We start from the raw sequence: 14,462 nt of genomic DNA on the forward strand, positions 1-14,462 counted from the left end.
TCAGGCTGTTCTGAGGTTTGCAGATGTGCTGGAGGTGTTGCCTCTTCCCTCACATTTCAGCCCTCCTCACCTGGATTACACCTGGCTAAGTTTGACACTAGGCCTGATCTTTCCTGTTGACGGTGCTCTGTGAGTGTCCCGGTGCCCCTCTTGCCTTAAAGGTTTTGATACCTGAGGCCTTTTGGATTTTTACATGGGCTGTGTGCCAAAACATGAGGCCACTTGTGATTGTCAGAAAGATATTGTGGAGTTGCCCTGGGTTGTTGGAGGCAACCATTGCATGATCTTCAAAAACAAACCAGGCAAGTTTGGGTTTTCTCAGTGCCCAGCATGGTGGCCTGAGGAATGTCTGAAATGCTGGACCTGGAGGCTTGTAGTCAGTGTACCAAAGTACAGATGGCAGTAAGACCCAGTGCTATAGTCCAGGAGTCAGATCCACTGGGCCAACACTGAAAACCTCACAGGTGCTGGACATCTGATGAGATTCTGTAAGGGCAGAATGGGTTTCTGCCAAGGGCTGTTTGTTGGGAAGAGTCATCCCAGGTAAGAAGGAATGCCTGGGTATCAGTTGGAACAGTTGTTTTCATCTCTGAAGAAGCCTTTGTTTTGTGGTTGTGGTTGAGAAGAAATGGAACAGGAGGTGTTCCTGTGTGGTAAAAGAGATCCCAAGTATCCAGGTTAAGAAAAGTGCATGACCAAGCAGGGAGAAGCGAGCTGTCTTCTCAGCACTGGTGAGATCCCCCGGGAGATGTTGTAGGCAATTCAGGGCTCCCCAGTGTGAAAATGAAGTAGATTTAGTGAACCCAAACCAGTTCAGGACAACAAGACTCCAAAGGGGTTGTAGAATCATTCCTAGAGGACAGGCTGAGAAATCTGAGACTCACAGGGGACAAGGATGGACGGGGGTGTGCCATCAGTGAGTGCAAATCCCTGATGGCAGGGAATGAAGGGAAGGACCCTGGCTGTTCACAGCAATGTACACTTGCAGGGCAAGAGGGCAAAGGCCCAAGTGAAAACAGATGGAATTCCATGGGCAAAGAAGGCAAGAATCTTTCATTGTAAGGCTGGTCAGAGAGTAGAAGAGATGGTGGAGCCTGCCCGGGGAGAGCCAAATGTTAACTATCCATGGTGCTGGAAATTCTGCTTGCTCTCAAGCAGGGCAATTGAAGCACTTGCACTCCAGATTTCCTGCCCAAGTGGTTGATGTTGTTCCTTGATTTTCTGGAAGGGTTCAAGAGACCTGCTGGGAAGTTTGTCAAGTGCTGGCATGGAAAGACTTTACCAGAGCTGTACCCCAGTGAGCATTGATGTATCCCAGGTTTGGTGTATCAGTTAAGGTGTGTGTGACATATTCTGCAAGTTGTCCCCTCCTGTGCTTCCTATGCCAGACTTATTAGATATTTTTGCATATTTCTGAGGAATAGTGTTGTTGCTCTATTCCATGTACCCCAATGTTCCTGTTGAGTTGTGGAATGTGCTCAGTGAGGATGTCAGACCACTGGAATTAAAAAAAAAGAGAAGTGCCTCAAGCTTTGATGCAGGAAAACTTTATTGAGGCAAAAGAATGGAGAGGTAGGAGAAAAAAGTGGAAGGAATCCAATGTAAGATGCAAGTACAGGGACCATCAACGTAGATTGTTTTTCAGGAGTTGTTGCAGAGCCCTGAGCTGTTGATGTCAAAGAGTGATGTGGGTGTCCCTTAGCAGATGTAGCCACCCCTTCTGCCGTAGCAGCCCAGGCCTCCCAGCCCATAGCCAAATCCACGGCCATAGCCAAAGCCATAGCCAAAGCCACCAAATCCACCAGAGATGGGCTGTCCCTGGGCATTGAGTTCACTGCCAACAGCAGCTGAGGAGGTGGATCCCACAACGGTGTTCTGGGGGAAGGAGGTCATGATGGGTCCAGGGAGGGTGACCAGCACTGGTGAAGGGTCAATAATGACTCTGGAGGTCTGGCATTGCAGGGCACAGGGCTCGTTGCAGCTGTTGGCCAGCGGGGTGGGTCCGCAGGGTCGGCAGAGATCGTTGCAGGCCATGGGTGTGATGTGGAGGGTCCTGGAAGAGAGGGGGTGAAGGTAGGGCAACGGTTTTGGAGTTTGAGGGCTATTGATGCAGGAGGGTGAGGGAGTGTGGAGGCTGTTGTGGGACTGTGGGGAGGCGTGAGGGTTGCTGAGGCTGGGACTGAGTGAGCTGGAAGAGAGGGGTCAGGCGGACAAGGACAGGAGAATCAGGGGATTGAGACTCACCTTCTCAGCACAGGAGCAAGAGGAGATGTCTGAAGAATCGTGTCTGACAGAAGCACTGGGATGGCTTTTATGCAGGTCCTGGTGGGGCAGGATAACCTTGCCTCTGACCCTGGGGCATTTTTTAGGTGGCAGTTCTTGCCTGGCCCACTGAGTCATGAGGAGGGGTGGGTTTTCTTTCCTGATGTTCTGCAATTCTGTGTCATCCCTTTGAGGCTGTGTCCATTTGACCTTGACCACGGAATTCTATTGGGACAAATAAATGCCAGTGGATTGGTAGCGATTTCATCTCAGGAATGTAGAAAATTCAAACAAAGCCTACAGGAGCTTGGGTATTGTCTAATGTCTTCAGTTAAACTCCAACCATTCCTTCTGGCCAAATCTACTTCTCTGCAGTCTGGGATACGGTTATTGTTCTGGGCTGAAATTTCATAAATGGATCATGATGTGGCCATGTACCTTCCCAATATCCAGCAGTTACCTGGATAGGATTAGGAGACAAACATCAGCAGGTTGGGGGAGTTGACCGTCCTGTTCCACACCACTCTTGGGGCTCCACAGTGGAACAAGGACATGGATGTTGTTGACGAAGAGCAGTGCAAGAAGACCATGACATTGCTAGCAGTGGAGTTCCCTTAAGATGAGGAGAAGCTGAAAGAGCTGGAATTTCTTCCAGGCAGGAGGCAAGAATGCAAATAGGACACCTTGTCAACATGCCGTGGAATGACCTCAGTGATGACACCCCAAATCTCCTAAGCTGTGGTTGAATTTTCTACATGTCATGACATGCACAAGCAACAACACCGCCTTGGTTTCTAATTCTTGCAACTAAAACTTACCACCAAGGTCAGATGGAGATGGCCTCAGGAGCAGAACATGAAATTGCACAATTCTAAAGAGGAACAACTGCTCCATGACAGAGAAAGAAAGAGGAGGTCACTGGCTGTCCGTTAGTAATTATTGGGTTTTGCTGACAGGAACAACACATTAAGACTTTCAAATTATAGGTTATGAAAACTTGTGGCTTGAACACAGAAAGAAGGAATTGATGTCACAGACCAACCTGGGAAAAATGGGATTTGGCCTTGTTTATTCTTTACTGGATTTCTGACTGAGGTCAAGGAATAAACTTTTAACGACAGAGTATATTGTCGTATACATTTCAAAATACAAGTAGACAGTAACAAGTTTAGCCCAGAATTGTCACTCATATTCCAGAGCTTCTTTCTTGATAACATTGAAGACATAAAAGGGAGGAACTCCCTTTCCTCAGTCAGGAGGGGCTGTCCGGTAATGTGACCTTTCCAACCTTGCTACAGAGTGACCTCTCCAGGACATCAGCAGCTCCCTCAGCATTCCTGGGTGCAACACAATGACTGATGGACATCCAGCGGCACAGAAGGAGGCCAGTCCTCACAAAGCACCCACAAACCACAGCACAGGACTGCCACAAAATTATCTCACTGATGACATTGCAAATCTCCAGCGCTCTGGTTGTTAATTCAGCCCTGTCTTACACACATTTAATAATGAAATACACCCATACATCAACTCACAATTGAAAGCCGCCACCAAGGTCAGATGGACGTGGACTCAGGAGTTGAAGATGGAATTGCAGAATTGTGGGAAGGAAAACATTCCCCATCTCATGATTCACCAGGCTGGGACAGCAAGAACTGCTGCCTAAAAAATGCCCCAAGGCCATGGGCCAAGACTGTCCCGCCCCTCCAGGAAAAGAATAAAAGCCAACCCAGAGCCTCTCTCCCTCACACACTTCTCCTCACTCCTTCTCCTTCTACTGACAAGGTGAGTCTCCAGCCCCTGACCCTCCTGCTTCTGCTACCCCTGGCCCTTCTATTCCAGCATGCTCAGCCCCAGCCTCAGCAGCTCGCACGCCTCCCCACAGTCCCACAGCAGCCTCCACAGTCCCTCACCCTCCTACATCACCACCCCTCACACCCCCACAGCCCTGCCCTGCCTCACACTCCTCTCTTCCAGGGACCCTCCACACCACACCCATGGCCTGCTACGACAGCTGCCGTCCCTGCGGACCCACCCCGCTGGCCAACAGCTGCAACGAGCCCTGTGCCCTGCAATGCCAGGACTCTCGTGTCATCATCAACCCTTCCCCTGTGCTGGTCACCCTGCCTGGACCCATCATGACCTCCTTCCCCCAGAGCACCGCCGTTGGATCCACCTCTTCGGCTGCCGTGGGCACTGAGCTCAGTGTGCAGGGACAGCCCATCTCTGGTGGATTTGGTGGCTTTGGTGGCTTTGGCTATGGCCGTGGATTTGGCTACGGGCTGGGCTATGGTTATGGGCTGGGAGGCCTGGGCTGCTATGGCAGAAGGGGTGGCTACATCTGCTAAGAACCCTCAGCAGCACTCCAGACACCATGCTCCTGCTCTGGGCCAGGAAGTCTCTGATGACCTGGCAAAACTCCTCCAACCAAAGGACCTCGGCTGATGGTGACCCCAGTTGCACTTCAGCCTGGCTCCCTTGCATTTGCTGCTTATGGCATTTCACTCTTCTACCTCAATAAAGCTTTTCTGCATCACATCTTAAGATGAGTCTTTCTTCTTTCAGATCTCAAGACTCTTCCAGTCTCACTCAGCACTAAGTCAGGGTTCCAGAGTCCACTGGGGTGGCTGACACAGTTATCTAAGACCTCTTTTAGGTTTTTTTTTCCCCCATTCTACTATGAACTGGTTTACTACTTCCAGTGCATCCCACAAATCCTTCACCTCCTCAATCACAGACCTGGATAGAGTAAGGAAGATCTATCCCTTCCTCTGGCACAAGCTTCTCTGGTTGATGTGTGCACTATGGCTAGGTACCTGTTATTTCTGTCCCTCATCATCTTCCTGGGCCATCTACAGTTCTACTGAAGCTAGTCCATGTTTTTCTTTTCTTTGGGAGCTCATAGTTAAACACAGGACTCTGGTCTGTGGTACAGGAGAGTGAAGGGTGAGATTCCCTCACTCTCTCGTGCTCCCCATGCTATGGGGATGAGCCCTGGATATGGGGGGTTTCTGGTCTGTGAGTGCACATGCCTGGGGCACGTCCAATTCTCCATCCAGCAACACTCCAAATCCTTCCTCTTGGGGATACTCTCAATCCCCTCATCACCCAGCCTGTGTCCTGCATGACTGGGATTGCTCCAATCCAGTTGCAGCAGATTCTGCCCCTCTGCTCTACTCTGGTGATATTGCAGAGCTCTCTTAATCTCTGGGTAACTGCAAACAAGGAAGACAAGACTCTGCTGGGGAAGATCAAGAGTGTTGCCTTGAGGATGGTTGAGGGCTGAAGGTTTGGGACAGCCTTGTCCCATGACATTGGGACATATTCCAGGCAGAAACCATTGCCTGGCACAACCTGGTGAGTTGTGAGGTTGGGACTATTTTGTTTCCCACAGCTCGGAAATTCTTGAGGCGGTATCCATCTGACCTTGGTGACAGCTTTGGTAGATTGGTATTGATTCCAGCATGGGTGGATGAGGGAAGATGGACAAATATCCTGTACCAGGATATGTGCAATGCATTTGTTCCTGTGCTAGAAAACATCCTTGTCTCTCAGCTGAAGAGATGTGGACTTGATGGTTGGAGCATTTGGTCAAGAAGGAAATGGGTGTGATGGTCTCACTCAAAGAGTTGTGCTCAATGGTTCCATGTCCCTGTGTGGAGAACGGGATGAATGAAGACCCAAAGAAACTTGTGTTGCAAATATTATCACTTCCAATCTTTGTCAGGGACACAGAGAATACAACTGTGAGTCCCCACAGCAAGAATGTGAATAACAGTAAGGTGAGTGGGGTGCTTGATTGTCTGGATGGAAGGGATGGCATCCAGAGGGTTCTGGACAGGCTGGGGAGATGGGCTGGTGTGAAGCCCATGAAGGTTAACAGGGCAGGGAGGAAGGTCCTGCATTTGCATTGGATCCATCTCAGTAAAGCATGTTGGATTGGCCCCTACCTGAGCAGAAGGATTTGGGGTATCGGTGGAGGAAGAAATGGACATGTCCTGACCACGTGAATGAGCTGAGCAAAACTCCCCCATGTCCTGGGGCTATCCCCAAAGAGTGGGCAGCACATTCTGCCCCTCTGTTGCACTCTGATGAGGCTTGTGTGCTCCACACTGAGGACACAGAAAATGGAAGACACAGACTTGCTCAAACAGATCTGTAAAGAGCCTTAGAAGATGAAGAGGGTCTGGAGGAACTTGTGTGCAGCCAGAGTGAGCACACCACACAGGAGGTCCTAGTGTCATAGACATGGATAACGTGCATTAGTGTATCCAGGCGTGTGTTCAAGCAACTCAAAACTTGCTATGATGCACAGCAAGAACAAAGTGTACCAGTGGGTAGTGGAATTGAGGAAATAAATTCTGAAAGAGGTGTTGGAGAATTTCGTCAAAAACCCAAATAGCCTCAACAATTTTGGTTTGGTCTCAAATGTGTCTGGGAGAAGAAAGAAGATGGAGTCTTCTGTGTTTATGATGCAGGAAAACTTTATTGAGTTAGAACAGCGAAAACTCAGGAGCAACCAGGGCATGTGAGCTGGTCTGACCTGCAAGTAGGGCAACCATCAGCCAAGGTCATTTGCTTGCAGATAGTTTGACCAGAGCATAAAGGCCTTCCTACAGGACAGTGGGAGCAGCTCAGCAGAGAAGCCTGATGGTGTCTGGCCTGGGAGAGGAGGTTTGCAGCAGAGTGGAATGGACAAAGCTGAAGGGGTGATGCAGTGCATGGAGTAGGAGAAGAGGGGGAGGAAAAAGGGACGTTTGCAGGACTGCCCTTTGGCTACTGCGTTGTTTGCTGCCCTGTGAGCAGGAGCTGGAAGTGCTGAGTCCATTTGAGAACCTTGTCCAGAGAGTTGTCCTCAAAGTCTGGGGTGTATTACAGAGAGTGGATGGTTGGTGTCAGGAGTAGTCCTGAGAGTCTTTAGCAGTTGTAGCCACCCCTTCTGCCATAGCAGCCCAGGCCTCCCAGCCCATAGCCACAGCCCAGCCCATAACCAAATCCACGGCCATAGCCAAGGCCACCAAAGCCACCAAAGCCACCAGAGATGGGCTGTCCCTGCACACTGAGCTCAGTGCCCACAGCAGCCGAGGAGGTGGATCCGACAGCGGTGTTCTGGGGGAAGGAGGTCATGATGGGTCCTGGCAGGGTGACCAGCACAGGGGAAGGGTTGATGATGACACGAGAGTCCTGGCATTGCAGGGCACAGGGCTCGTTGCAGCTGTTGGCCAGCGGGGTGGGTCCGCAGGGTCGGCAGCTGTCGTAGCAGGCCATGGGTGTGGTGTGGAGGGTCCCTGGAAGAGAGGGGAGTGAGGCAGGACATGGATGTGCAGGTGTGAGGGGTGGTGATGCAGGAGGGAGAGGGAGTGTGGAGGCTGTTGTGGGGCTGTGGGGAGACGTGAGGGCTGCTGAGGCTGGGGATGAGTGTGCTGGAAGAGAGGGGTCAGGGGTGCAGTAGCAGGAGGGGAAGGGGCTTTGGGACTCACCTTGTTGTCAGCAAGAGCAGGAGGAGAAGGCGTGAGGAGAAGTGTGTGAGGAACAGCGGCTCTGGGTCGGCTTTTATGCTGGTCATAGAGGGGTGGGACAGCCTTGTCACATGGCCTTGGGGCATTTTGGAAACTCAAGTTCTTGGCTGGCCCAACCTGGTGAGTCATAAGGGGTGGGTTGTTTTCTTTCCCAATATTCTGTGACTCCATGCGCTCCCCTTGAGTGCGTGTCCTTCTGACCTTGGTGGCACCTTTTAAATGGGAGCAGCACTGGCCAGTGTTTTCATATTGTTTTGTCTCAGGAATGTAGAAGATGGAAACAAAGCCCACAGGAATCTGGGTGTTTTCTCTTGTCTTCAATTGACCCCCAGCCATTCCTGCTGACCACACCTTTTTCTATGTAATCCAGGTTATGGTTGCTTTTCTGGGCTGAAAATTCACATTACTGTTTCCTATCAAAATCTTTGAACACCAGAATGCGCAAATCTTCACTGTGGAACTGGTCTCAAGGCATTCCTCTCCCAAGTTGTTCTCACATTTGGATTGCCCCAGTGCAGGTGCATGACCTTGAACTTGGAGTTGTTGAAGCTCATGAGGTTCTTAAGTTCTCAAGATTCCCCTTGTCCCTTTTGTTGGGATCTCTCATTGTTCTTGTGTCAACTGCGCTGCTCAGCTTCCTGGCAACTGCAAACATACGGAGGGTGGTCTCAATCTCACTGCTCACATCCAGAATAAAATATTCAGAATCACCACTCCAAGGCAGAGGCCTGGAGGCCTCATCATCAGTCTCCATGTGTACACAAAGCCATTGACTTACACTCTCTGGTTGTTCCTCATCCATTCATTAGTTCACTCATCAAAACCACATGTCTGCAGTTTATAGATCCATGTCTGCAGTTTAGAGTCCTGGTGTCCTGTGAGACTTTGCTGAAGCCCTGAAAAAAGTCCAGGCACATGATAGCAGTTGCTGTCCCTAGGCTACCAATCATTTGAGAAGGGTAGGCCCTTGTAGTCCTGCTGTATCTTAACTGCATCATGAGGTGGATATGTAGTCTTTACAATAAAAAGCTCCAGTAGTTATGACAATATGTAATGCAGGAGGAGAAATCCATGCAGGGTGAGGGAGTTGACCCTCCTGTCCCACCATTGTTTGGACTCCAAAGTGGAACAAGGACATGGATATAAGTTGACCAAGACCATTGAAGGGAGACCATTACATTGACAGGACTGGGATATCCTGAAAACTAAGCGAAGCTGAAAGAGCTGGCAGTTTCTTGAAACAGGAGGCAGGAATGCAAATATCATGTCAATATCACGTGACCTCATGAACAACTCCCCAGTTCTCAAAAGGCTTGGCTGAATCCTCTACGTCTCTTGAAAGATGTCATCAAAAAAAACCACACTGGTCTCTAATTCTGGCAGTTATTGGTTTCCACCAAGGTCAAATGGAAACAAACAGAAGAGGAAGATGTGACACTGCAGAACATCAGGAAGGAAAACACTCTCCACCTCATGACTCACAAGGTTGGGAAAGCAAGAACTACTACCTCCCAAATGCCCCAAGGCCATGAGACAAGACTGTCCCATTCATCCAGGACCAGAATAAAAGCCGACCCAGAACCTCTCCCTCTCACACACTTCTCCTCGCTCCTTCTTGTCCAGTGCCGACAACAAGGTGAGCCCCAAAGCCCTGATCTTCCTGCTCCTGAACCCCTGACTGCTCTCTTCCAGCATGCTCAACCCCAGCCTCAGCAGCCCTCATGCCTCGCTACAGCCCCACAGCAGCTCCCTCATTATCTAGCCCTCCTGAATCATAAATCCTCACACTCCCACAACCTTGCCAAATCTCACTCCCCTCTCTTCCAGGGACCCTCCACATCACACCCATGGCCTGCTACGACAGCTGCCGTCCCTGCGGACCCACCCCACTGGCCAACAGCTGCAACGAGCCCTGTGCCCTGCAATGCCAGGACTCTCGTGTCATCATCAACCCTTCCCCTGTGCTGGTCACCCTGCCAGGACCCATCATGACCTCCTTCCCCCAGAACACCGCCGTCGGATCCACCTCCTCGGCTGCCGTGGGCACTGAGCTCAGTGTGCAGGGACAGCCCATCTCTGGTGGATTTGGTGGCTTTGGCTATGGCCGTGGATTTGGCTATGGGCTGGGCTGTGGTTACGGGCTGGGAGGCCTGGGCTGCTATGGCAGAAGGGGTGGCTACAACTGCTAAGAACCCTCAGCACCACTCCAGACACCATGCTCCAACTCTGGGTCAGGAACTCTCTGATGACCTGGCAGAACTCCTCCAACCAAAGAACCCCCGACTGATGGTCATCCCAACTGCACTTCATCCTGGCTCCCTTTCATTTGCTGCTTATGACTCTACACTCTTCTACCTCAATAAAGCTTTCCTGCATCATATCTTTTGATGAGTCTTTCTTCTTTCTGATCCCAAGATTCTTCCAGTCTCACTCAGCACTAATCCAGGATTCCCAAGTCCACTGGGGTGGGTGAAAAAATGCTCCAAGTCCTCTTTGAGGATTTCTCCATTTTACTACCAACTGGGACACTTTGGTCTTCCCGTGCATCCCACAAATCCTTCATCAAGAAGTCCTTGATGCTGAGACCAAACCACCTGCGAGCAAAGATACCTTGCATCATGGTCTCCCTACTTGTACCTCATCCCGACCTCTTCCACTTGCTGCTCATGATTTTCCCTTTTCTTTTTGCCTCAATAAAGTTCTCTTTCATTGCTGCATTGTGAAGTGTCCTCTACTTCACGGGCACACACTGGCACACTTTGCTCTTCCATGGCATCCCAAAAAGCCTTCACTTGCGTGATCCCGGGCCGGGATACACAAATACAGGTCTATCCCAGCCTCTGACACAAGCCATGTACAGATGTTGTGTTTGCATTGGCCATGGCATGTTCATGGCCAGGGCATGTTCAATTCTTCATCCACCAACATTCCAGGTCCTTCTCCTCTGGGCTGCTCTCAACCCCCTCATTGCCGAATCTCTCATCATGTTTGGCATTGCTCCAAATCAAGTGCAGGACCTTGCACTTGACCACGTTCAGCTTCATGAGACTGACATTACCCCACTGCCCCAACCTGTTGCAGACCTTCAGGATGACATCCCTTCCCTGAAGACAACCAACTGCACTACTGCGATTGTCTCTGACTTTGCCGGACGTTCTGCTATCCCACGGTCCATATCCCTGGCAAAGATGGGAAATAATACCGGAGTTTCAGCCTGTCACCAGTCATCCCTATTCTCCACACACATGGAGCCAGTGACCACAACAGCTTGACTGAGACTGTCCTCTTTGAGTTAGACCATCCCATCCATTCCTTATCCACCACATAATCAAACCACAACTCCACATCTTTTCAGAATGAATATGGAGATGCGTTCTGCTAGAGTAACAATTGCAGAAGTACAGGTGTTGTTCCCTGACCCCTCATCCAGCAATACTGATACCAATACCACCTCAGTAAAAGATCATCAAGGTCAGACAGACACAGCTCCAATAGCTGGACATGATGCTGAAGAGCTGAGGGAAAACACTCCCCAACATTTGTGGACAATACTGAAAGCTGGTGTTAAAAACAAATCGGGCATTTCCCAGGCTGGGGATCTTTCTCAGAGACAAAACTCAGCTCCAGTTTGGATCTATCCCAGACTGGGATCTTCCTCAGAGACAAAACAAGGGAAGGATGAAAGAATAACACAGATAGAGACCTCTTGTTCACCACCGATCCGTGTGAATGTGTCGAGATATTTTGTAGATAGTATGTTTTGAATGAGGGGTTGCCCTCTTTAACCAATAAGTATTTTCTACATTACTTTCCACTATCTTCTTTATGTAAAGGCCATGGTCTTTTCAATAAATTGCTCTTTCTTGCTGCACACAAGAGGGGTACTGTGTTCACTGCCGGTTCCTAGCTATACAGTGACAACCTTATGATTTACCAGAGGTGGGGCCTGAAAAAATTGCCCCGATGTCAAGGTCAATGGCTGTCCTAAATTGAGACCAGCCCCAAGGAGGAGGACTTGGGATGTTGTGGATGAAGGATTGGATGTGCTCTGTCCAGGAAAACCCCCCTTATTCTGGGCTCATCCCCTCAGCATGGGCAGCACAAGACAGTGGAGTAATCTCATCCTCTGCTCTCCTGTACTAAGACCAGACTTCTGTGTTAAAATCTGGTCCCCAAAAAGACAGAGAAGACATAGTCCTGCTTCATCAGATCTGTAGATGGTGAGGTACAGAAGTTTACTGGTGTCCAGCAAAAATGAACACAAGACCCAGAGAGTCTTGTGCCAGAGGCAGGGATCAACCTGCCTTACTGTATCCAGGGGATATCCCTTATCTGAGATTCAAGATCTGAAGGATTTGTGGGATGCACTGGAAGAGCAAAGTGTCCCAGTTAGTAATAAAATAGAGAAATAAGTACTCAAAGATGACTTGCAGGTATTTTTCATTGACCCCAGTGGATTCTGGAATCCTGACTTAGTGCTGAGTGAGACTGGAAGAATTTTGGTATCAGAAAGAAAAAAGACTCAAGATGTGATGCAGGAAAGCTTTATTGAGGTAGAAGAGTGTAAAGGCCATAAGCAACAAATGCAAGGGAGCCAGACTGAAGTGCAGCTGGAGTGACCATCAGCCAAGGTCCTTTGGTTGGATGAGTTTTGCCAAGTCATGAGAGACTTCCTGGCCCAAAGCAGGAGCATGGTGTCTGGAGTGCTGCTGACGGTTCTTAGCAGATGTAGCCACCCCTTCTGCCATAGCAGCCCAGGCCTCCCAGCCCGTAACCACAGCTCAGCCCGTAGCCAAATCCACGGCCATAGCCAAAGCCACCAAAGCCACCAAAGCCACCAGAGATGGGCTGTCCCTGCACACTGAGCTCAGTGCCCACGGCAGCCGAGGAGGTGGATCCGACGGCGGTGTTCTGGGGGAAGGAGGTCATGATGGGTCCTGGCAGGGTGACCAGCACAGGGGAAGGGTTGATGATGACACGAGAGTCCTGGCATTGCAGGGCACAGGGCTCATTGCAGCTGTTGGCCAGTGGGGTGGGTCCACAGGGACGGCAGAGGTCGTAGCAGGCCATGGGTGTGGTGTGGAGGGTCCCTGGAAAAGAGGGGGGTGAGGCAGGGCAGGGGTGTGGGGGTGTGAGGGGTGTTGATGCAGGAGGGTGAGGGAGTGTGGAGGCTGTTGTGGGGCTGTGGGGAGGCATGCGGGTTGCTGAGGTTGGGGATGAGCGTGCTGGAAGAGAAGGGTCTGGGGGGGTAGGAGCAGGAGGGTCAGGGGTTTCAGACTTACCTTGTTGTCAGCAAGAGCAGGTGGAGGAGGTGTAAGGAGAAGTGTGTGAGGGAGAGAGCCTCTGTGTTGTCTTTTATGCTTGTCATGGAGGGGCGGGACGGCCTTGTGCCATGGCCTTGGGGCATTTTGGAGGCAGCAGTTCTTGGTTTTCCCAGCTTGCTGAGTCATTCTTTGGATCATATTTTCCTTCCTGATTTTCTGTGACGGCATACGCTTCCCTTGAGTCTGTGTCCTTCTGACCTTGGCGGCACCTTTTAAATGGGAGCAACACAGACCAGTGTTTTCATATTGTTTTGTCTCAGGAATGTAGAAGATGGAAACAAAGGCCACAGGAATCTGGGTGTTTTGTCCTGTCTTCAATTGACCCTCAGCCATTCCTGCTGGCCACACCTTTTTCTATGAAATTCAGGATATGATTGTTTTCTGGGTGGAAATTCACATTGCTTTTTCCTGTCAAGATTTTGACCACCAGAACCCACAGGTCTTTCTCTGTGAAACTGTTCTCAAGGAGTTCCTCTGCCAAGCTGTTCTCACATTTGGGATTGCCCCAGTGAAGGTGCCAGGTAGCACTTTAGGTTCTTATGTTCTCAACATTCCCTGTGTGCCCTCTGTTGGGAACTCTTCTTGTTCTTGTGTCAGCTGCAAGGCTCAGATCCTGGCACCTGCAAACATTCTGAGGGTGGTCTCAATCTCACTGCTCACATCAAAATAACGAGGTATTCAATATCACCAGTACAAGGCAGAGTAATGAAGTCCTCATCATCAGCCTTTGCTTGTGCATAGATCCATTGACCATCACTCTCTGGCTGTTCCTCATCCATTCATTAGTTCACCCATCAAATCCAGGTCTCTGTAGTTTAGAGACCAAGGGTGTTCTGTGGGACTGTGCTAAAGCCCTGACAGTAGTCCAGGCACATGACAGGATTTACCATTCCCTTGGCTACCAAAGAATTCAAGAAGGGAAGGTCGTTATAGTCCAGCTGGAGCTTAACTGCATCATGAGTTTGACATGTTGTCTTTGGAATAAAAAGCTCCATCAGTTACACATTGTGTAACGTAGGAGAAGAAATCCAAGCAGGTCGAAGGAGTTGACCCTCCTGTCCCCATCACTTTTAGGCTCAAAAATGGAACAAGGACAGGGACGTGTTTGGCAAAGAGCAGTGTAGAGAGACCATGACACTGACAGTGCTGGGATATCCTGAAAACTAAAGGAAACTGAAAGAGCTGGCAGTTTCTTAAGACAAGAGGCAGAAATGCAAATAGGTCATGCCAATATCGCATGACCTCATGAACCACTCCCCAGTTCTCATAAGGTTTGGTTGAATCCTCTACATCTCTGGATAGATGTCATCAAAAAAACCCATACAGGTCTCTAATTCTGGCAGTTATTGGTTGCCAC

General features: G+C 49.9%; 5 protein-coding genes across 5 annotated transcripts in view; 2 read left to right on the top strand and 3 right to left on the bottom strand.

Moving 5' to 3' along the window:
* Window positions 1-1,660: 1,660 nt before the first annotated feature.
* Window positions 1,661-2,044, bottom strand: LOC117001915 (feather beta keratin-like). The gene has a single exon (XM_033070622.1). The coding sequence runs from the start codon at window positions 2,032-2,034 to the stop codon at window positions 1,699-1,701; it is 336 nt and encodes a 111-aa protein (XP_032926513.1). The 5' UTR covers window positions 2,035-2,044; the 3' UTR covers window positions 1,661-1,698.
* Window positions 2,045-4,249: 2,205 nt separating this feature from the next.
* On the top strand, window positions 4,250-4,610 carry LOC116996367 (feather beta keratin-like). Its single transcript, XM_033059904.1, has one exon. The coding sequence runs from the start codon at window positions 4,260-4,262 to the stop codon at window positions 4,608-4,610; it is 351 nt and encodes a 116-aa protein (XP_032915795.1). The 5' UTR covers window positions 4,250-4,259.
* Window positions 4,611-8,057: 3,447 nt separating this feature from the next.
* Window positions 8,058-14,462, bottom strand: part of LOC116996264 (feather keratin B-4-like) — a 93,901-nt gene continuing 87,496 nt past the window's right edge. Inside the window, exon 3 of the mRNA XM_033059648.1 lies at window positions 8,058-8,426. Within this exon, the coding sequence (XP_032915539.1) occupies window positions 8,412-8,426 (15 nt within the window). The 3' untranslated portion in view covers window positions 8,058-8,411. The remainder of the gene's footprint in view (window positions 8,427-14,462) is intronic.
* LOC116996402 (feather beta keratin-like) lies at window positions 9,629-9,970 on the top strand. Its single transcript, XM_033059984.1, has one exon. The coding sequence runs from the start codon at window positions 9,629-9,631 to the stop codon at window positions 9,968-9,970; it is 342 nt and encodes a 113-aa protein (XP_032915875.1).
* Window positions 12,501-12,851, bottom strand: LOC116996344 (feather keratin B-4-like). The gene has a single exon (XM_033059834.1). It carries the CDS (start codon window positions 12,849-12,851, stop codon window positions 12,501-12,503), a length of 351 nt encoding a protein of 116 aa, XP_032915725.1.

The sequence above is a fragment of the Catharus ustulatus genome, chromosome 1 (assembly GCF_009819885.2).
Source record: "Catharus ustulatus isolate bCatUst1 chromosome 1, bCatUst1.pri.v2, whole genome shotgun sequence".
Lineage (NCBI taxonomy): Eukaryota > Metazoa > Chordata > Aves > Passeriformes > Turdidae > Catharus > Catharus ustulatus.